The 22360-nt window shown below is 32.1% G+C and overlaps 1 protein-coding gene and 1 pseudogene across 4 annotated transcripts; both read right to left on the bottom strand.

The window, feature by feature from the left end:
• Positions 1–7349: 7349 nt before the first annotated feature.
• On the bottom strand, positions 7350–20497 carry LOC146917488 (TMV resistance protein N-like). Of its 3 annotated transcripts, none has more exons than XM_085719311.1 (6): positions 19925–20497; positions 18606–19722; positions 18295–18513; positions 17506–18150; positions 16802–17428; positions 7350–7457 (listed from the first exon to the last, which is right to left on the bottom strand). In XM_085719311.1, exons 1-5 carry the CDS (start codon positions 20425–20427, stop codon positions 16820–16822), a joined length of 3093 nt encoding a protein of 1030 aa, XP_085575437.1. In that variant the 5' UTR covers positions 20428–20497; the 3' UTR covers positions 7350–7457; positions 16802–16819. The 3 variants fall into 3 exon arrangements, with proteins under 3 accessions (XP_085575437.1, XP_085575435.1, XP_085575436.1); XM_085719309.1 differs by lacking the exon at positions 7350–7457 and adding an exon at positions 7728–7911; XM_085719310.1 differs by lacking the exon at positions 7350–7457 and adding an exon at positions 15446–15887.
• Positions 9658–13052, bottom strand: LOC146917489 (disease resistance protein RPV1-like; annotated as a pseudogene). The gene is made up of 4 exons (XR_015016669.1): positions 12476–13052; positions 11434–12280; positions 10567–11289; positions 9658–10489 (listed from the first exon to the last, which is right to left on the bottom strand). The product of XR_015016669.1 is annotated as a disease resistance protein RPV1-like (transcript).
• Positions 20498–22360: the final 1863 nt, after the last annotated feature.

Raw genomic sequence — 22360 nt, 5'->3', positions numbered from 1 at the left:
TTTTTTTTAACTATCCTTAAACTTTCAGAAAGTTTACTTTTGGATAGAAAATGTCTAGAAGTAAACTTTTGAACGACAAAATTATTAGAAAAATATACACCTCCAAAAATAAATTTAATGAGGATATAAAGTTGGCTTGATAGCCATGATGGCGTGCTTTTCCACCATGTTTTAACTCTTTTGCATAAACTTTTGCATAAACTTGTACGTCAAACAATTTTTTTTATAAAAAACAAAATTTAAATGGTATTTTAAAAATCGTCTGGTTTAAATAGTCCAACCTACATGGATCAAAATTTGAAAGATCCATAAGTCGCGCGAGTCATGAGTTAAGCATGATGGTTTGTGGGTATATGTATGTATATCTGGCTTTACAGAGGGGTTAAGGAGTAAATTGATAAGATTGTAACTATATTATTAACACTATTATTAATATGGGTCATGTTAACCAGTGTCCCGGGAGCACTGGTTAAGGAAGCTAAAAGAAGAAATTCTAAATAAAAAAAAGACACCTTTTAAGCTTTCAATGTATTGACTACACAACTATCAATACAAATATTACTATATTTACTTCCTTAACCAGTGCCCTGGGGGAACTGGTTAACATTTCCCTATTAATATTTGTTCTTTAAAAAGAAAAAGTCATTGTTTAACAAAGCAAACTTGCCTTGTCAAAAATAATGCTTATAATAACCATGAAGGGGTGGGGTTAGAAGAGAGATACCCACCTTTTTGGGCCCTTCTGTTGTATATGACTTAGGCCCCATTGGGCCTTGATATATTAATATCTAATGTTTGAAAATTACTCTTTATGCCCCTGTAGTTTGTTCATAAACACCTCGAACCGACGAAAAAAACCCTCAACGTCAATAAACTATTGTTCGCTCCAGACCAATGGTTAATTGTAGCTCGCTTCCAAACGGTAATTAATCGTTGTTTTAGACGTGTCATATACAAGAACGGTAATTAACTACCATTGAAGGCTTTTTGCAAAATAGGCTCAAGGCTAATTTTATTACTTACCCCTTTCTCCATTCTTACCAAACTCGAAATCTATCCTCATTTATGGAAGCATATAGCATTGATTCTTTTGAATTTTATTTTTTTTGACAAAGATTCTTTTGAATTAATAAGTTGGGTTTTGTTAGTTAAATCAAAACAAATACTGCTTCACTTTTTCTTTTCTTTTTTTCATTATTCTTATTCAGCAAATTAACACATTATTTACTCTTTGCTTGATTATTTTTTTGCAGTTCTTTAGTGAAATGAATTGTTTATACCACATATTACTTGATGAACAAAGCTTAAGATTTGAGGAGAAAGAACAATTTCTCATATCAAATTTAGAAGATAACATGTCATTTCTTCAAATGCTTCAAAGTGTAAGAATATAAGACAATAAAATATATGTTCTACTTTGATTGGTGAAGCGATTATGATGGCCAAAAATTAAAAATTCAAAGCTACTGGTTGAAAGTATCAGTAAAATATACCTGAAATGACAAAATACATGGGAGTATGCTAAGGTTTTGTTATTGATAAAACCAACAAAATACTCGTTCTTGTGCACAAATGTCATGGCATTTTAAAGCACAAATGACTATATTATGAATTCATTATAATGCAGTAATTGGTTTTACAAATCACTAAATATTCCACCAAGCAAAGCTAAGATTAAAGCATGAATTCAGTAGATCATGTTTGTGATGGTATATGAATCCTATTGTGTAAGAATCCTTTTGAACGGTAATTAATTATTGTTCATGTATATGACAGGTCTGAAATGACAATTAATTGTCGTTTGCGAGAGGACGGTAGTTAAATTGTTGTTGGACATATTTTCATGAGTTCTAGGTGTTTGTGAACAAATCTTGATGCCTAAAGAGCAATTTTTCTAATGTTTTTATTAAAAAACAAGAAGTGTCTCTGTCACTTCCTAGTTTTATGCATATGACTAAATTTTGAGAAATGAATATTATAGATTAATATTCAATAATAGAGGCAAAGGAAGTAATAATATTTTTAATTTCAATTAAGCTGAAATGATTAAAGAGTTTCACCAAATATAACGAATTATTGCAGAATATTTGAGTTCGATCTACTTCACACAAAAAAAACGACAAATAAAAGTAAAAAGAAACGTAGATGATAACTCTTAAAAATATTTAAATCGGGTTACTAGACTTAAAAAGATCTTTTAAATCGGGTCACAAATTAGACTTAAAAACAAAATAGATTTTTAATCGGCACCTATAAATCGGATGTAGAACCAACTTAAAAAATCATTTTCACCACATTTAAAAAGTGTTTTCTGCACTAGTGCCATGTGAACAAACTTTGCAAATTCTTAGAGAGGTAATGAGTAAGGGCATTACAATCACACGCTTGATAAAGCTAAACATAACATCAAAACATGTCAATAATGTTTAAGAAAGTGATGTGAATCCATACTATGTTTATCATCCAAACATATTTTTGATTAAGCACATTGCAATCACATTTATTTTATTATTATAAAATGTTAGTTTATTAAAAGTTATATCGGAATTTTCTCGTACATTAATTAGAATTTGAACTCTCTTCCTTTAACTATTTTATATTTTCATAAACATAATATGCAAATGGATTATAACTTGATAAGGAAAAATACAAGACTCACATGTGTTGTCAGGTGTGTGATCCCGATGTAAGAACATTTTGCATCTTGGTAATTTTTTTTTTTTTTTAAAGATTCTTGGTAGTGAAGTATATTCCAAGATATATTGGTTGATTTGTATCTTTTTGTTGGCTCTAGATAATCTCTGGTCGTTCGTGTTGTCAGGTCTGTGATCCTGATGCAAGAACATTGTATTAACATATGTCCTTTTGTCTAGTATATGATTGGATGGGCTCACTACAACCCCTTAAAGAAGATGGATATAGTTGTTCGCTATGATATCGGGGTGAACTATATTCACTAAATCTCTCTCAATTATCGAAAAAATAAAAAGAAACAAAAATACATAAGAGATTTTATTCGTTGTGATATTATTGAGAATAATGTGACATTCATTTTTGTAGATATAGTCATTGAGATTTTATTACATAAGAGTAGCATCATATTTTACATAAAATCATATCAAAATTATTCATAAATTAATAGCATTTCATTATTTCATTATATGAAAATAAAACACTCTAATTATTAAAATCGTTTATAAAATTAATTAGTTTCAAAGGTACTAGTAGTGTTTTGAATTGTCTACAATAATTCTCAACAAGTTTTAATTGACAGTACTTAACAAAGATATATATTTTATATATTTGAGAGAAACAAAAATGGCACTCTGGTCCAATACACTTAAGCCTTCCAACTTACATATGAACTTGTTTCTACAAAGGACATCATTACTCCCAGATTACGTATTAAATCGAAAAGAAGAAAATGTTGCCACTGTTTTAATAAAAAAAAAAAAACTAATCTTGAATTGTTCACGAGGTTGCCAATAGGTGCAGCATCGGGTTCTTTTATCTCAACAACACATCAAGAACATTATAGCAACAAAAGTTACATGCTATAGGCAAATGATGTTACTATATTTATTGAATGATCCCGGCAGACATTTAATCTTCACATTAGCAGACAATATTATATCCATATCTTGTCTCAGGACCATGGTGATTCGGAATTCTATGATATTGTTTCTAGTATTATTTATCAGTTATCTTTACATTCCAACTTCAAGGTGAAGTTTGTTAGGAGACAAGCGAACATGGTTGCTCATACTTTAGCTAGGGCGGTCTGTTCTTGGGCTAGTCACAATATTTTTTATTCTTATCTTTCTTGTATTGAACATTGGTTGATTAATGATAATAGTTAACTTTGTTTCGGTAAAAAAAAAAACAACTTCATTACCATCTTGACACAATTTATCTTACTTGAATTTTGTGTGCCCTAACCTATAGCCACACTACCACACAATTTTTCAATCATTTTGTTCAACTTCTCCTTTTCATTATCTTGTTCTGTGACATCGATTTGAGGACACATTATTAAATAGAATACGAAATTTTACACAAAATAAAAAAAAACAAATTATATATATAAATTCAGAGAATATATTACTAAAAAATTATACAATATATATTAAAGGTCTTACCTAAAAAAATTACTAATAAATGCTAATTTTAGATTCACTAAAAATACATAAATTGAGATACATGATAGAAAACATATTTACTTAAAATAAAATGACATATAAGACGTCTTAATTTACTATGTGACTAAGTTTAGAAACAACCAATGATGGCCCTGAGCATGGTCATGATGGGCAACGGCCCAGAGCCCCATACATAACGAGTCGTCAATTTTTGTAGTAGTATATCCCTAAAAAAATTACTAATATATATATATATATATATATTTCGAGGGGCATAAAGTATTTTAGAACAGTATTTCTTAATAGTTAGAGGTGTAATAGTAATTTTTGGTACTCATGTGTTTACAATAGTGTCTTTCATTTTAGGCATTTGTGCAAAAAGAAGAAAGAAAGAAAAATAAGAAAATATAAAAGAATAAAATAAAATGAGAAACCCGATAAATAATTAATGTTGCTTATGTATCTGGTCTAATTTTAAAGTTGTAAATATTGTAAATTATATTTATTTTTATAAAATAATAAAAATTTAATAGTTTTAGGGCTATTTGAGTGAGTTTTAGTTTACCCCTTCTAAAAAAAACATTGGATTCCAAACTTATAAGTTAAAGATTCTTTGATTTTGGACCTTCATGGCATCAAATTTCAAATTTTAAGGTACTTTTATCTCTTGTAATTTCAGCGGATTTTAGTTTACCATATGCCATATCATTTACTTTGTACAGTCAAAATTCATGAAGGTCCTAAATCAAAGAATCTTCAAATCACAAGGTTGGAATCCGAAGTTTTTTCTTACAGGGGATATACCAAAACTCTCCCAAATAGCAGAGGGTAAACACTATGTAACCCATAATTTATACGATTATTTATAATATAGAAAAATCAGTTATTTGATATATGCTAGATAGATAATACATAAATGGGATATGGGTTAAAATTTACAATCACCTTGTATTTCTAAAATATATAATATTTATCCTCACAAGACATGTGTGACTCAAATTGTCATATTTAACAGACGAAGAATGTGGGAAATATGTATTCTTTCTAAGATATATTGGTGGTTTGTGAATGTAGTTGGCATTGCTCTTTGTGACTGGAATGTATATATATAGAAGGCGAGCGGGCAACAAGCTGCGCCGTTAGACCTTTTTGGATGGCAAACCTGTTTGCTTGATTAATTTTTTGCAGTTTTGTTGGTGAATTGAATTGTTTAGACCACACATTACTTGATGAACAAAGCTTAAGATTTGAGGAGGAAGAACAATTTCTCATATCATGTTTAGAAGATGACATGTCATTTCTTCAAATGCTTCAAAATGTTGAATCTCCACAATTTTTGTGCAAGAATATAATGCAGTAAAATATAGGCTTAATTGCATGTTTGATCACTTATGTTTATTTAGGTTTTAAGTTGGTCCTTTATGTTTTAAAAGTTTCAAGTTGGTCTTTATGTTTAAAAAGTTTCAAGTTCGTTCAAAACGTTACTCACGTCGGAGTATGCCAAGGCTTTTACTTTTGTTATTGAGAAAACCAATAAAATACTCATTCTTTAGCACAAATGCCATGACATTTTAAAGTATAAATGACAATATTATGAATCCATGCATGTTAAAAAAAAATATTATGAATCCATTATAATGCAGTAATTGGTTTTACAAATCACTAAATATTCCACCAAAGCTAAGATTAAAGCATGAACTCTGTAGATTATGTTTATGTTTATAATGGTATATGAATCATATTGTGCAAAAAGTTTTGAATGGTAATTAATTACCGTTCCTGTATATGATCAGTGTTAAGCGATAATTAATTGCTGTTTGGGAGAGAACGGTAGTTAATTGTCGTTGGACATATTTTCATGAGTTCAAGGTACTTGTGAGCAAATCATTGATGCCTCAAGAGCAATTTTTCTCACGTTTTTATTAAAAAAACAAGAAGCGTCTCTGTCACTTCTTAGTTTAATGGATATGACTAAATTTTGAGAAATGAATATTAGAGATTAAGAAATATTCAATAATAGGGGCAAAAGAAATAATAATATTTTGATTTCAACTAGGCTCAAATGGTTATTGAGTTTCATCAAAATATGATGAATTATTGCGGAAAAACCTGTGTTTGATCCCCTTCATCAAAGAAAAAGGCGACCTGTAAAAGTAAAAAGAAACATAGATGGCAACTCTAAAAAATATTTAAATCTAATATATGAGTATCTTCTCATAATAGAGGCAGGGAGTCATAATATTTCGATTTCAAATGCCACTAATTAATTCCAAATGTGTATTGTTGAAATTACACTTTATATACCACTGAAATCATTTACAATAAAGTTGAAATAAGAATGTAAAGATACAAATAAGTAAAAACTAAAATTACATCCACATATGATTGTGATTTCATCTTAGAGATTATTGCTCTCGTGTGAATAAATGTTCCAAATACTTAAGAGAGATAATGAATGATGAACATAAAAGCAATTCCTGGCAGTAACCAACGTAATCCAGAATAAAGATCACCACTTTGTTTTGCAGCTAGTTCCTTACTTGATGATTCACCCTGCAAATCCAAGACAAAAATGCATGCAAAAGATTCATAAATTTTTCTCTTATTTAAATCATATCAAATATATGTTTATTATATTTATTAACTTTGCATGCAAATCTCTTCCATGTTGATTTTTTTTGGCATAGTCCCTAGGGCATAATTATAACAATTATTCAATTTCAGTCTCAAAATTTTAGTTGTGCGAACAAAATTTCTAAGTAACCATTTTGTGACAATCATGTCCCTCAATCACTAACTAAGCCGTCAAATTTTAACTTCAATAGCCTACGTGACACACACAGATCTTAGCCATTGTCTCAAACAAGTTTATAGAATTGACATGCGACCGGTAACAAGATACGAGTCTTCATGTGCAACACGTGTTCGACATCCTGGTCAAGTAGGCTAGTGTCTTAAAAATTGGGATGCCTCGTGAAGGATGACCTTGATTGTAACAACAAAAAAATTGAGGACCAAATTTGTGTAATTAGACATATAGTCCAAAATTGCAAAATCATAATACTTGGGACAAAAAGTGTAATTAAGTCATTTTTCTTTTACATATGAAAAGCTGAATTAAAACAAAATATTCATTTAGGGTAAATTGGTATAGCTATTTGCATAAATGACTTACCTTGATGTTAGCTGAGATTCAATTTTGGGTGGTAATTCAATGCATGCTCAGATAATCAATCCCTTCAATATTTCTTCTTCTACCGGTAATCAATATTCTCAAAGCACTCATTCACATTTTGGACCCTCTGCTTTTATTTAGCTCTGAACTCATATGTAAGTTGAGGGCAGCATCAGAATGGATGGTAATATTTAGAATTTTAGACTACAAAAATTAAAACAGCTTAATATTCTCTTTCCTTTTTCTGTTATTCAAGGATGTAACACAAGCTAATAAAAACATCAAATTCAAACAATTTATTTGCACAAACATCCTGCATAGAAACGCTCATTACAGTTCTGGAGAACAAAAGTCACAAATCTTGCAAAAATGATAGCACGAATGAAGATACGTCAAGACGCAGAAGGATCATATGCAATGTACAATTCATACCTAATGTAGCAACGAAACAGTACAACTGAGCTGTAAAGCATATCTTTATCCAATGCCTTTTCGAACAAGCCACAGATTATGACAACGCAAAAAGCCAGACGACTACAGATGGTTTCCTGACAACGCAAAAAGCCAGACGACTACAGATGGTTTCCTGACAATGTACTGTCAAAGAAGAATTTGTAGTCAAAATGTGCTAAAATTGCTTAAATTATGACAAGGCATTCTGAAAAGAAAACTTGCTACAAAAACATGAAATACGTAGTCAAAATGAGAAAATAAAGAAAATATTAAAGCATGAGATACATTATAGTAACTCAATATTTCAGAAAAAATATTTTCTTTCTACTAAATTATAGAATTTCATTTTTCTTCTTGATGTACACTGAAGATTTTAATCTCCACACGCACTCATTAAAACACCAATGTAATGCTCGGAAGCACAAAACTAAAACCGATCGAGTTATAAAACAAAATTCTCTATTTCATCAGTAATGTTGCCTTTGATGTTGCGCCACTTCCAGTTGCCAGATCAAAATCAAATTTTGATGTAAAAAGGGTTTCTTTATACTATAAAGTTCATACATATATAGATGTTTCCACCACAGATATAAACTATGATATAGTTTCTGTCCACATTGACCAGTTTGACAAGTCATATATATTTATAAGTATATTACTATGGAATTAACAATCAATTTCCTTTTCAAAAGATCTTTCATAATTAATGAGATTAATGAGATTAATACAGGTTCAAATGGAGACAGCAACTCTTAAAAATATTTAAATCTAATATATGAGTATCTTCTCATAATAGAAGTGAAGGGAGTAATAATATTTTGATTTCAAATGCCACTAATTAATTCCAAATGTACATTGTTGAAATGACACTTCTTATGTACACTGAAATCATTTACAATAAAGTTGAAATAAGAAGGTAAAGATACAAATAAGTAAAAAAAATTACATCCACATATGATTGTGATTTCATCTGGGTGCGTTTGTTTCAAGTTATATTTGTAGATTCCTGGGAATAAAACGATAGGAATACATATGCCTATATTTGTTACAAGTTTACTAAATTTTATTCCCAGGTATAAAACGTTCCTGGGAATAGAAAAATTTTCCCAAAGAAAAGAGTGGGAATAAAGTTCCCATGGAGATGGGAATAAATCCATGAGTAATTTCCTATTATAATTCCTATTTTTATGGTTCCCAGGAATACTATAGTGTTAAACAAACAACTTTTTTTTAAATACCTTGGAATAAAATTCCCATCTTTATGTTCCAAGGAATATTATTCCTAGGAATGAATTTGGTAAACTTGAAACAAACACACAGATTATTGCTCCCGTGTGAATAAATGTTCCAAATACTTTGAGAGATAATGAACGATGAACATAAAAGCAATTCCTGGAAGCAACCAACGTAATCCAGAATAAAGATCACCACTTTGTTTTGCAGCTAGTTCCTTATTTGAAGATTCACCACTGCAAATCCAAAGACAAATACATGCAAAAGATTTATAAAATTTTCTCTCTTATTTGAATCATATCAAATACATTTTTATATAATTAACTTTGCATGCAAATTTCTTCAATGTTAATTTTTTTGGCATAATCCCTAGGGCATAATTATAACGATTATTCAATTTCGGTCTCAAAGTTTTAACAAAGATGTCCATCAATCACTAACTTATGTGACACATGGATCTTATTTGTCATTGACTCAAACTAGCTTATAGAATATTGACATGCAATAGGTAACAAGATACGAGTCTTCATATGCAAGTAGACTAGTGACTTAAAAATTGGAATGTCCCATGAAGGATGACTTCGATTGTTAAAAAAAAGTATATTTGAGGACCAAATTCGTGTAATTAGACATTTAGTCAAAATTGCAAAATCATAATACTTGGGACAAAAAGTGTAATTAAGTCATTTTTTCTTTTACATACGCAAAGCTGAATTAAAACCAAATATTCATTTAGGGTAACTTGGTATAGCTATTTGCAATGGTGTTCCTCTTTTGTTTCAGTAAGCACCAAGTTTTGCATGCCTGACACTAAAGCTAGATGTTGCTGCAAAATTTCTGTCTCCGAAACTCCCTCTTCCGTATGCTTTTTCTTAAAAGTGCTTTGCTTTGTTTCACTAAGCACCAAGTTCCACATGCTTGACAAAACAGTTATACGTTGTTGCTGTGGTAATAAAGCCATTTGTTGTTGCAGTGACAATCATTGCTTTTTCAGAGGAGGCTCAAACTGTGATAATGAAGTATTGCTATATTCTCTATGAGGATCGGTGAATATCACATTCTCCTCCGCGTTGCTTTTCTCCTTCCTCACGTGGATTCCCATTTGTGCACTGCTTAATTTTTTACTCTTAAGCTCCACATGGATCCACTCATTTTTTAAAAGTGCTTTGTCCATTTCAGACATGAGATTAAAATGTTTAATCTGTTCTTCCAATTTCACATCAAACAAATATGAATGTTCCGAATACAAAATCTCATGTGAACTACCAAATAATGAAGAACCAGAAGGAAAACATCTATAGCCATTGACAAACAAATCAGCTTTTGGAATACCTGTACATCCCGGAAAAAGAATAATAAAACTAATAGAAGGGATCTTTTTACGAAACCAGAAAGAAATTGTGTCTCCCCTGCTTTGGTGCTCGAACCAATCTGGAATCCCATCATTGGAGTTTGGGAAACGAATATTGCATCCAGCCTCATGTAGCTTCTGTTAGTTTAGAATAAGATATATTACATTATCGATTGTATATGTAATACTATATATTGCAAGATAAAACAACAAACCTGACTCAATAGCATTCTTCTACTTGAGGAACTCAACGATATGCATTCTTTTGCAGAAAGCGTTTCAAGATTTGGTGGAATCGCTCTAATTTCCTTCAGAGACTTGCAGTAATCCAATCTAAGGATATTAAGAAGGTGACATTCACTAAGGCACTCAGGAATAAGTTTAAAATTGTTCCATGATAATTCTAGCGATTTCACATTAACACACCACTTAAGAACTATTTGGAGACAGTCATCTGAGAGGTTGCAGTAGCCGAGAGTAAGCTTTGTCACTTTCGCAAACACTATTGAATACATTTTATCATTCTGTTTTGAGAACCTCAGCGTTTCAATTTCACCCCATACTAATAAGTCATCAAGTTCATTGAGATTTTGAAATGAAGATGGTAATTCTCTTATGGAAGTACTCTGCAACCAAATCTTTTTAATATTTGTCATCTCGCATAATAATATTGGAAAACTCTTGAGACTCACACAAAAAGAGAGATTCAATACGTTAAGAGATGCCAACCCTAAAGGTGGAAAATGTTCGAGTTTGCTGCAACCATATGCACTTAACCTTTCAAGTTTATTTAGGTGTCCAATTGAATTGTGAATTGTAATTAAATTCTTACAATTTTCAAAGGAGAACTTTTCTAAATTTTGAAGACCTGAGACATCAGGTATATGGGTTAAATATTCACACTTGTCCAATATCAAGACTTTCATGTTCTGGAACTTCTGCATAAACACAAGGAAGAAACAAATAAATAAATTAAAAATTAAACACTATACTATCATAGTGATTTCTTCTTTGTTGGCTAAAACAAAATCATTGTAAATTTATAAATATATACAATATGAAAATGAAGTTATTTCACTTGCCTTGCTTAAACTGTCTAAAAAGACACTTTGCTGCTCTTACTCCAAAGCATCATAGCTTAATTTAAGCATCTCGTGGATCTTTTTATTGGGAACCTTTTCATATCCATCTAATGTACCCTTCCATTCTTCTATCCTCTTTCCAAACAAGTTGGAACCCACTATCTCCAAAACTAAGGGAAGGCCTGAAGCATATGAAACTGCACGGTTTAAAACGTCATCATAACTTGAAGATACTTTGTTATTCTTTAAAGCCATCCACCTCAACAATTCAAGAGCTTCTGTCCCATACAGCCCTTTCACTTCATGTGTACTTTCTATCCCATGACTTCTTAGTAAGTGTTTGTCTCGAGTCGTAATGATGACCCTGCTTCCACGGCCGAACCAATCAGGTCCTCCTGCCAAAGCATGTAGTTGCTTCATATCGTCAACATCATCGAGAATCAAAAGAATCTTCTTTGTATGCAGACTTTCCTTTATATAAGGAATTCCCTCACTAACACCTCCTAACTTAGTTTTCAGTTGAAGTGTTTTTAAAAGGAGTTCCTCCTGGAGATGTTTCAATTTATTTGAAGCTAAATTCTCTCTCACATTTTCAAGAAAACATGAGCATTCAAATTGATCAGCAATTAAGTTATAAACTGCTTTTGCAAGTGTTGATTTACCCAAGCCTCCAGTACCATAAAGTCCTACCATGCGGACTCCATCATCAGATCCTTCATCAAGAAGCGATTTCACTTGTTGTTCTCGAGACTGCAATCCAACGGGGTAATTGGCAACATGTAAGGGCTTACGACTGATCTTGTTGGAGATGTATTTGACTATCTCTCCAATAAACTTGTATTCATATCTATTCATGTCAAATAATATATAAGTTAGTATGTAACAACATGCATCACAATCACATCCATGTACTCAGAATATAACTATTTTGACATAAAAATAATTAAATACTTGTTTAAAAACGTAATTAAAAAAGGTGTTTCCCATTTAGGCTTTAAGATACAGAAAGGAAAACAGAAATTAATTAAGTAAATAGGCATACCCATGAGTAGAATGGTAGCCGGAAAAGTTAGCAGCTTGGGTCAGAGCCAACTTCCATTGATGCAATCGCTCCATGTTATTCTTATCATTTTGAAACCTCTTTTCATGCTCAGCCAATGCTTCACCATAACTACCTGTATGATGTCGCACATTAGTAGGATCGACACCAAAGAAAACAGGCAAAACGAGGCAACCTTTTGTCTTGTAGCAATGAATAATGTGAACAAGTTCGTCCAAGCAAAATTTTGAAGTGGCGTAGTTGATAGAAAACACAGGAATGAAAATCCTAGATTCTTCAATGGCCTTGAGGAGTGATGGTGTGATTTCATCTCCTCTTTGAAGATCATTGTCATCAATGAAGGTTTTGATTCCCTTGTCAGTAAGAGCCTTGTAGAGATTGCCGGTAAAAACGTCCCGAGTATCTTTGCCCCTAAAACTGAGGAACACTTGGTAAGTGAATCCATAGGAAAATGAAGAGGATGAGGAAGGTGATTGTATAGCCATGAGAATTGAGAGAAATTGGATGAAAAAAGAGTTTGAGAATGCAGAATATGAATGAGTAAGTTTTTGTGTTCTGTGATGTGAAGTCTTTGATAAGTAACTTTATAACTTATGAGAAAAATGGTTTCTGAATGAAACTTCCTGGCCACTTCCTATATATAGCCGTGTGGACCAATCATTGTACTACCACCTCTTCTTACTAATTTCTTCCATGTGATTACTGTTCATCTTTTGGACAAAGACAAATCTTAAATAAATAAATAAACAAGTGAAAAAATAAAGAATAGCGTAATAAGTACCGAAACTTGTTTTTGTTTTTGATACATTTATTTATTGATATTGTATTCTCTTTTCCATTTATTTTCTCATCTTGCGTGTGGACCAGTGTAGAAAACTTCTTATGACAAATTTTCTATATCCCTACGTGCGGACCAATCACCAATAATATATCATTGAGAACCAATTGGTTAATTAACTATATCCCTACGTGTGGACCAATCACCAATAATATATCATTGAGAACCAATTGGTTAATTAACTAACCGCACACACAATTATCACCCTAGGTTTTTACGTAAAATAGTTAATTAGCTATCAAACCTGATACACCATCAACTATAATTTCAGCTGGACCACCTTGATTTGTTGCAAAAGTTGGTAATCCACAGTTCATTGCCTCAATGGCTGTTAGACCAAAAGCTTCATACAATGCTGGTTGAACAAAAGCTCCTTTTGTATCAGCGATACATCGGTAAAGCTCTCCATTGCGATATCAATCAGTTTGAGCCGCAATCCATCTGAACTGACCTTGCAGTTTGTATTCTTTCATCAAGTAATGCATCTTCTTGATTTCTTCTCTATCTTTGGATTTTGAAGGATCGAAGAATCCTCCAACAATTACAAGATTTACTAAACTTCTCAGTCTCTTGTTCTTCGCGAACCACTCGACTAGGCCACTAATGTTTTTCACTTTGTCAAGCCTTGCCATTGAGAAGATTATTTGTTTCTTCTTGTCTTCCAAAAATCCACTGTTCCAAACACATTTTAATTTGACGAAACAATTTAGTTAGTTACGATTTATTGAAGCAACGATGTTCAAACAGTAAATCACATTAGACATAAATCTTGTGTATCAATTGTTAGGTACATTATTATAAAGCTAAGCATAACATCAAAACATGTCAATAATGTTTAAGAAAGCAATGTGAATCCATACTATGCTTATCATCCAAACATATTTTTGATTGAGTAAAGGCAATACAATCACACTTTTTTATTATTTGCATAATGTTAGTATATTAAAAGTTATATCTTCTCCAACATTAGAATTTGAACCCTCATCCTTTAACTATTTTATATTCTCAGAAAATACTAGAAGACTCACATGCGTTTTCAGGTGTGTGATGCCGATGTAAGAACATTTTGCATCTTGCTAGTGTTTATACTCCAAGATATATTGGTTTGTTTGTATCTTTTTATTGGCTCTAGATAATCTCTGGCTTTTTGTTTTGTCATGTCTATGATCCCAGTGCAAGAACATTGTACTAACATATGTCCTTTCGTCTAGTATATGATTGGGTGGGCTCGCTACAATCCTTTATAGAAAATGGATAGAGTCGTTCGCTACGATATTTTGGGGTGAACATAATGTACAAACATATTAACAATATCATGAAATCAAAATTGCAATTAACTTCAATGTGAATACAGTCTAAAAAAAAATAACAAGGCTTGCAGTTGAATGTGTTTTGTGCATCATCATATTTCAAAAGTCCTAATTTGGTTGACATAAACAAAAGGCAATAAATAATTGCATATCATGATGTTACGATCATCCGGTTCTGGTCTTGTAGTCAAAACATTGGGACGAACTTGTTGATACTTCAGGGAGATCCTTAAGATAATAGGTCGATCATATTGGATCAAGAGCAATTACACAAGTAAGTTTGGACATCACATCTTCATCAAAAGCTTTTACTCGTAAGAAAACCAATATACCTAAATTCTAGTGCAACTGAAATTAGTTACGGTGATAGCAAACCACAAAAGAGTTTACCACAATTTTTTAAGGTTGCTCCGTAAGTGTCAACAATTATCTGCTAGGAGTCATTAGTAGGACACTTTGAAACGTCCTTCTCATCTTCATGTGAATTTTCTATATCTGTGTGGGCCAATGAACGTTTCTCTTTAGGCTCCAATATCTCTAAGGCCACTAAATACAAATTCAGTAGTTATCTACTGGATGTACGTTTTTCAAAAAAATGTACATCTAGTAGATAACTACTGGATGTGTATTTAAGGAGCCTTAAAGATATTGGAAGGGCATAAAGAGAAACGCCATGGACCAATCGTCAATAATATTATTATTTATTATTGAAGTTGAAACATCCTCAAAAATCAAACATTACCGATCAATGAAGGTTATATATATGTTGGAAAAAGAATGGTTAAGTTGAGGGCAGCATCAGAATGGATGGTAATATTTAGAATTTTAGACTACAAAAATCAAACAGCTTAATAACTAATGCATTAAAACAGCTTAATATTCTCTCTCCTTTTTCTGTTTCTCAAGTTTCCATTTTGGACCCTCTGCTTTTATTTGGCTCTGCACTCTTACCAAGTGATATATATATTATACAAGGGTGTAACATAAGCTAATAAAAACATCAAATTCAAACAATTTTTCTGCACAACTCTTGCAAAAAGGATAGCACGAATGAAGATACGTCGAGACGCAGAAGGATCATGTGCAATGTACAATTCATACTCAATGTAGCAATGACACACTACAACTGAACTGTAAAGCATATCTTAAACCAGTGCCTTTTCGAACAAGCCACAGATTCATCACTACACATCTCGTGTGACAACGCAAAAAGCCAGACGACTACAGATGGTTTCCTAACAATGTACTGTCAAAGAAGAATTTGTAGTCAGAATGTGCTAAAATTGCTTAAAATATGACAAGGCATTCTGAAAAGAAAACGTGCTACAAAAACATGAAATGTGTAGTCAAATTTGGAAAATAACAGAAACATTAAAGCATGAGATACATTAAAGAGAAATGTTGAACCGATTTGTCAGAATTCCAAAAGAAATGGAAGAAAAGGTTGGGGAGTAGCAGATTAAAGTAACTCAATATTTCAGAAAAAAGAGTTTTTTCCTACTAAATCATAGAATTTCATTTTTCTTCTTGATGTACAGTGAAGATTTTAATCTCCGCACGCACTCATTACAACACCAATGTAATGCTTGGAAGAACAAAACTAAAACCGAGTTATAAAACAAAATTCATCATCAACGAAATGTAGAAATCCCTGTGAAATGTGACTAAACAAATTCCAATCTAAATCATAACTAATGAGATTAATACAGGTTCATGAAACATGTTTACTGATAGTAAATTTAACCTCATCAACTAAATGTAGAGAAATATCTAAAAACTCCTTCATTAACCTTAATATTACCATGTTTAGGCTATTAACTATTTAACTGAAAAGATCCATTCGATCCCACCATACCAAAATAAATAGTAAATAAATAAATAGTGGTAAGCTTGAATCATAAAAATGTTTTCATTTATAATTTCTAAAACATCTTCTCTATGAATCACCGACAAAGACATGGACACTGAACTTGACACTGACACTGATTCGTCAACACCGGTCGCAACTTGAGAAAATAACATATTTGAATGTAATCACATGTGTCAGTATTGTGTTGGTATTGGACACGGACACGTGACAGAATATCGTGTCTTTGATCATTTGAAAAACTTATGCAGGTTGAAACAATTAATTAGTTTATAATAATGATAATGATGTACCTGGACCAAGGAATCTATCTAGCAATGGTGTTCCTCTTTTGTTTCAGTAAGCACCAAGTTTTGCATGCCTGACACTAAAGCTAGATGTTGCTGCTGCAAAATTTCTGTCTCTGAAACTACCACTTCCACCGATCTTTGCTTTTTCAGAGGAGGCTCAAATTGTGATAATGAAGGATCAGTGAATATCACATTCTCCTCCGCGTTGCTTTTCTCCTTCCTCACGTGGACTCCCATTTGTGCACTGCTTAATTTTTTACTCTTAAGCTCCACATGGATCCATTCATTTTTTAAAAGTGCTTTGTCCGTTTCAGACATGAGATTTGAATGTTTAATATGTTGTTTCAATTTCACATCAAACAAAAATGAATGTTCCGACACCAAAATCTCGACTAAACAAAAATCGCATGATGAAGAATCAGAAAGAAAACATCTATAGCCATTGACAAACAAATCGACAGTTGGAAAATACGTATATCCCGGAAAAAGAATAATAGAAATAATAGAAGGGATCTTTTTACGAAACCAGAAAGAAATTGTGTCTCCCCTGCTTTGGTGCTCGAACCAATCTGGAATCCCATCACTGAAGTTTGGGAAACGAAAAATAGTGCATCCAGCCTCATGTAGCTTCTGTTAGTTTAGAATAAGATATATTACATTATCGATTGTATATGTAATACTATATATTGCAAGTTAAACCGACAAACCTGACTCAATAGCATTCTTCTACTTGAGGAACTCAATGATATGCATTCTTTTGCAGAAAGCCTTTCAAGATTTGGTGGAATCCCTCTAATTTCCTTCAGAGACATGCAGTAATCCAATGTAAGGTTATTAAGAAGGTGACATTCACTAAGGCACTCAGGAATAAGTTTGAAATTGTTCCGTGATAAGTCTAGCAATTTCACATTAACACACCACTTGAGAAATATTGGGAGACATTCATCTGAGAGGTTGCAGTCGCAGAGACTAAGCTCTGTCAACTCATCAAGTTCATTGATATTTTGAAATGAAGATGGCAATTTTCCTATGGAAGTATAAGATATACCAATCTCTTTGATATTTGTCATCTTGCATAATAATTTTGGAAAACTCTCGAGACTCTCGCAAAAAGAGAGTTCCAATTCATTAAGAGATGCCAACCCTAAAGGTGGAAAACGTTCGAGCTTCCTGCAGCCATTTGCCCATAACCTTTCAAGTTTATTTAGGTGTCCAATTGAATTGTGAACTGTAATTAAATTCTCACAATTTTGAAAGGAGAACTTTTCTAAATTTTGAAGACCTGAGACATCAGGTATATGGGTTAAATATTCACACTTGTCCAATGTCAAGACTTTCATGTTCTGGAACTTCTGCATAAACACAAGGAAGAAACAAATAAATAAATTAAAAATTAAACATTATACTATGATAGTGATTTCTTCTTTGTTGGCGAGAACAAAATCATTGTAAAATTATAAATATATACAACAAGAAAATGAAGTTATTTCACTTGCCTTGCTTAAAATACTAGATGACGGAGACTCTGATAAACATCTACGTAATTTCAATACTCTCAAACTGCTTGGAAGATACTTGAGACCTTCAGAAAAATGGCCATTTTCAATGATAAGCGTTTTCAGTCTTGTCATCTTCTTGAAGGTCTTTCCTTTCTTGTCTATTACGGATTCCATGGAGGGGAAATTCATATATATCATTTCAATTTTGCTAGTTCCCTTTTGACCAAAAAAAAACATGAATCAACCACAAAATTTACATGTAATTAAAACTACATAACAAATTGAAAATAGATATCAATCTTACTCACAGTGTTTTCTTTTAAAACATTAACTATATCATCTTTACACCATAACCTACTTCTTTCTCCAGGCTCTTTAGGCGATTCTTGTCGGACGACTTCTTTACCCATGTCCTCTATCAAGTCATGTAATGTCACATCATCAATAAATCCCGAATGGTGATCAGTACTAATCTTAACGAGAGATTTTTCAGCCAACGCTCCCAGATGATGTGTTATGCAATGACCATAATGAGCAAGAAGTATATCTTCAAACTCCTCCCATTCACATCCTTTGAAGCAACACGCAATGTCTAGAAAAACACTTTGCTGCTTTTCCTCCAAAGCATCATAACTTACTTTAAGTATCTCGTGGATCTTTTTATTGGGAATCTTTTCATATCCATCTAATGTACCCTTCCATTCTTCTATCCTCTTTCCAAACAAGTTGGAACCCACTATCTCTAAAACTAAGGGAAGGCCCGAAGCATACGAAACTGCACGATTTAAAACGTCTTCATAACTTGAAGGTACTTTGTTATTCTTAAAAGCCATCCATCTCAACAACTCAAGAGCTTCTGTCCCATACAGCCCTTTCACTTCATGTGTACTTTCTATCCCATGACTTCTTAGTAAGTGTTTGTCTCGAGTCGTAATGATGACCCTGCTTCCACGGCCAAACCAATCAGGTCCTCCTGCCAAAGCATATAGTTGATTCATATCGTCAACATCATCGAGAATCAAAAGAGTCTTCTTTGTATGTAGCCTTTCCTTTATATAAGGAATTCCCTCACTGACACCTCCTAACTTAATTTTCAGTTGAAGTGTTTTTAAAAGGAGCACCTCCTGGAGATGTTTCAAGGTATTTGAAGCTGAACTCTCTCTCACATTTTCAAGAAAACACGAGCATTCAAATTGATCAGCAATTAAGTTATAAACTGCTTTTGCAAGTGTTGATTTACCCAAGCCTCCAGTACCATAAAGTCCTACCATGCGGACTCCATTATCAGATCCTTCATCAAGAAGCGATTTCACTTGTTGTACTCGAGACTGCAATCCAACAGGGTAATTGGCAACATGTAAGGGCTGACGACTGATCTTGTTCGAGATGTATTTGACTATATCTCCAATAAACTTGTATTCATATCTATTAATGTCCAATAAGATATAAGTTAGTATGTAACAACTTGTATTCACAATCACATCCATGTACTCAGAATATAATACATTTCTAACTATTTGACATAAAAATAATTAAATACTTGTTTAAAAACGTAAATAGAAAAGGTGTTTCCCATTTAGGCTTTAAGATGCAGAAAGGAAAACAGAAATTAAGTAAATAGTCGTACCCAGGACTAGAATGGTAGCCGGACAAGTTAGCAGCTTGGGTCAGAGCCAACTTCCATTGATGCAACCTCTCCATGTTATCCTTATCATTTTGAAACCTCTTTACATGCCCAGCCAATGCTTCACCATAACTACCTGTATGATGTCGCACATCAGTAGGATTGACACCAAAGAAAATAGGCAAAACGAGGCGACCTTTTGTCTTGTAGCAATGAATAATGTGAACAAGTTCGTCCAAGCAAAATTTTGAAGTGGCGTAGTTGATAGAAAACACAGGAATAAAAATCCTAGATTCTTTGATGGCTTTGAGGAGTGATGGTGTGATTTCATCTCCTCTTTGAAGATCATTGTCATCAATGAAGGTGTTGATTCCTTTGTCAGTAAGAGCCTTGTAGAGATTTCCTGTAAAACCGTGGCGAGTGTCAGTGCCCCTAAAACTAAGGAACACTTGGTAAGTGAATGCATAGGAAAATGAAGAGGAAGAGAAAGGTGATTGCATAGCCATGAGATTTGAGAGAAATTGGATGAAAAAAGAGTTTGAGAATGCAGAATATGAACGAGTTAGTTATTGTGGTGTGAATTCTTTGATATGTTCCTTTATAACAAGGAGAAAACTTATGAGAAAAATGATCTCTGAAATTTCCTAGCCACTTCCTATAGCCGTGTGGACCAATCATTGTACTAATTTCTTCCATTTCATTACTGTTCATCTTTTGGACAAAGACAAATCTTAAATAATAAATAAACAAGTGAAAAAATAAAGAATAGCGTAATAAGTACCGAAACTTGTTTTTGTTTTTGATACATTTATTTATATTGTATTATCTTTTCCATTTATTTTCTCACCTTGCGTGTGGACCAGTGTAGAAAACTTCTTATGACAAATTTTCTATATCCACACCAATCACCAATAATATATCATTGACCCAATTGGTTAATTAACTAACCATGCACACACAATTATTACCCTAGGTTTTTACGTAAAATAGTTAATTAGCTATGAAACTGTACTAACAAAACAATGGCCTTTTTTCATGTTAATTTTACTGTAAAATAGTTAATTAAGCTATCAAACTTCTTCTTTGTGATTACTGTTCAACTTCTTGCTAATTGCTTATTCAGTGTGTGTCTAGACTTTTAACAATTTCTAGTTTTCAGCTGCTTTTATTGTCATTTTTCACTTTGTTACTTAATTAATCAGTGTGTTAAATAACATGAAATAAAAATAAATGCAAGCTATGTCATTCAAACATCTAATTAAAGACAGTTAGTATTGCACATATCAGAAAGTTCTGATAATATTTTCATTTTAAACTAGCTAGTTAGTTAGTTAACAACAAGATTAGGTTAGCATAGATATATGAATTTGCAAATCATTGGCAACCAACCCTTCCTTGAAGCTTAATATCCATGTCCTCAATTTTATGTCACATGCATTTATTTGGTTTTAAACTCATACCAAGTGGGAAATCCAACAGTAACCATCGCATACTTCTTCCATGTAGTTTCTTTAAAGCAATAAATGTCTTAAAGAAGAAAAAGAAAAGGAAAAAAAAAGGTAAACATTTATGTCTCCTTAAATTGGGTAGAATGTTGTAACCTATAAGGAGCACATCTAGTTGACTGCTAACCATCATTTTTAACAGACTTTTTAACACACTTTTGTGTGTATTAGTAACATTTTTGTATTATGTTTAGAGTTTGACGCACCTTTTGTAGATTCTTCTAAGTTTTAATGATAAATAATTAGTGTTATAGAACCCAATTTAAAAAAAATGGATAAAAAAGGTCACCCACGAATTTTTGCTTGTGTGAATTCTCAAGTAGCTATTGTAACTTCGTTTATCTAAATTAAAAAAAAAATGGTTGACTAATAAATAACTTATTAAGTTTGATCCTAAAAAATAGTGTTATAATCTTTTCTTGAATTAATAAAAGTAAAAAGGAATGGAGAACTCTTAAAAATATTTAAATCTAATATATGAGTATCTTCTCATAATAGAGGTGAAGGGGGTAATAATATCTTGATTTCAAATGTCACTAATTAGGGTTAAATATGTTTTTAATCCCTATAAATATGTCAACTTTTCGTTTTAGTCCCTCTAAAATTTTCCTTCGACTTTTAGTCCCTATAAAATTTCAATCACTACTTTTGGTCCCTATTTTTAATTTAATTTTTGTATTTTTTAATGAAATTGTGCAGAAATGTGTAAAGTATTCTAAAAAAAATCCCTAAAGAAAATTAGATAGATTTTTTTAACAAAACACAAATTAAATATGAATTTTTAACCGTAAAAAATATAAAAATTCATATTAAATTCATGATTTGTTAAAAAATTCTGAATTTTTTTTGGAGCGATTCTTATAATATTTTGAATTTTTCTGGAAAATTTTATTAAATAATATGAATTCTACATATGTGTTTACTTTAAAAGAGG

This window comes from Medicago sativa, chromosome 6 (genome assembly GCF_051527215.1).
Source record: "Medicago sativa cultivar Bolivia chromosome 6, Bolivia_mono, whole genome shotgun sequence".
NCBI lineage: Eukaryota > Viridiplantae > Streptophyta > Magnoliopsida > Fabales > Fabaceae > Medicago > Medicago sativa.
The sequence above is the reverse complement of the archived record's forward strand: the minus strand, read 5'-3'. Positions and strand labels throughout refer to the sequence as shown.

Excerpts from the sequence above, each read along its gene's own strand:
- LOC146917488 (XM_085719311.1), bottom strand. The coding sequence starts at position 20,427 with ATGGCTATGCAATCACCTTTCTCTTCCTCTTCATTTTCCTATGCATTC. Across the intron at positions 19,723-19,924 it reads GGCTACCATTCTAGTCCTGG|ATATGAATACAAGTTTATTG; the intron begins GTACGACTATTT and ends GGACATTAATAG. Across the intron at positions 18,151-18,294 it reads CATCTAGTATTTTAAGCAAG|AAGTTCCAGAACATGAAAGT; the intron begins GCAAGTGAAATA and ends GTGTTTATGCAG.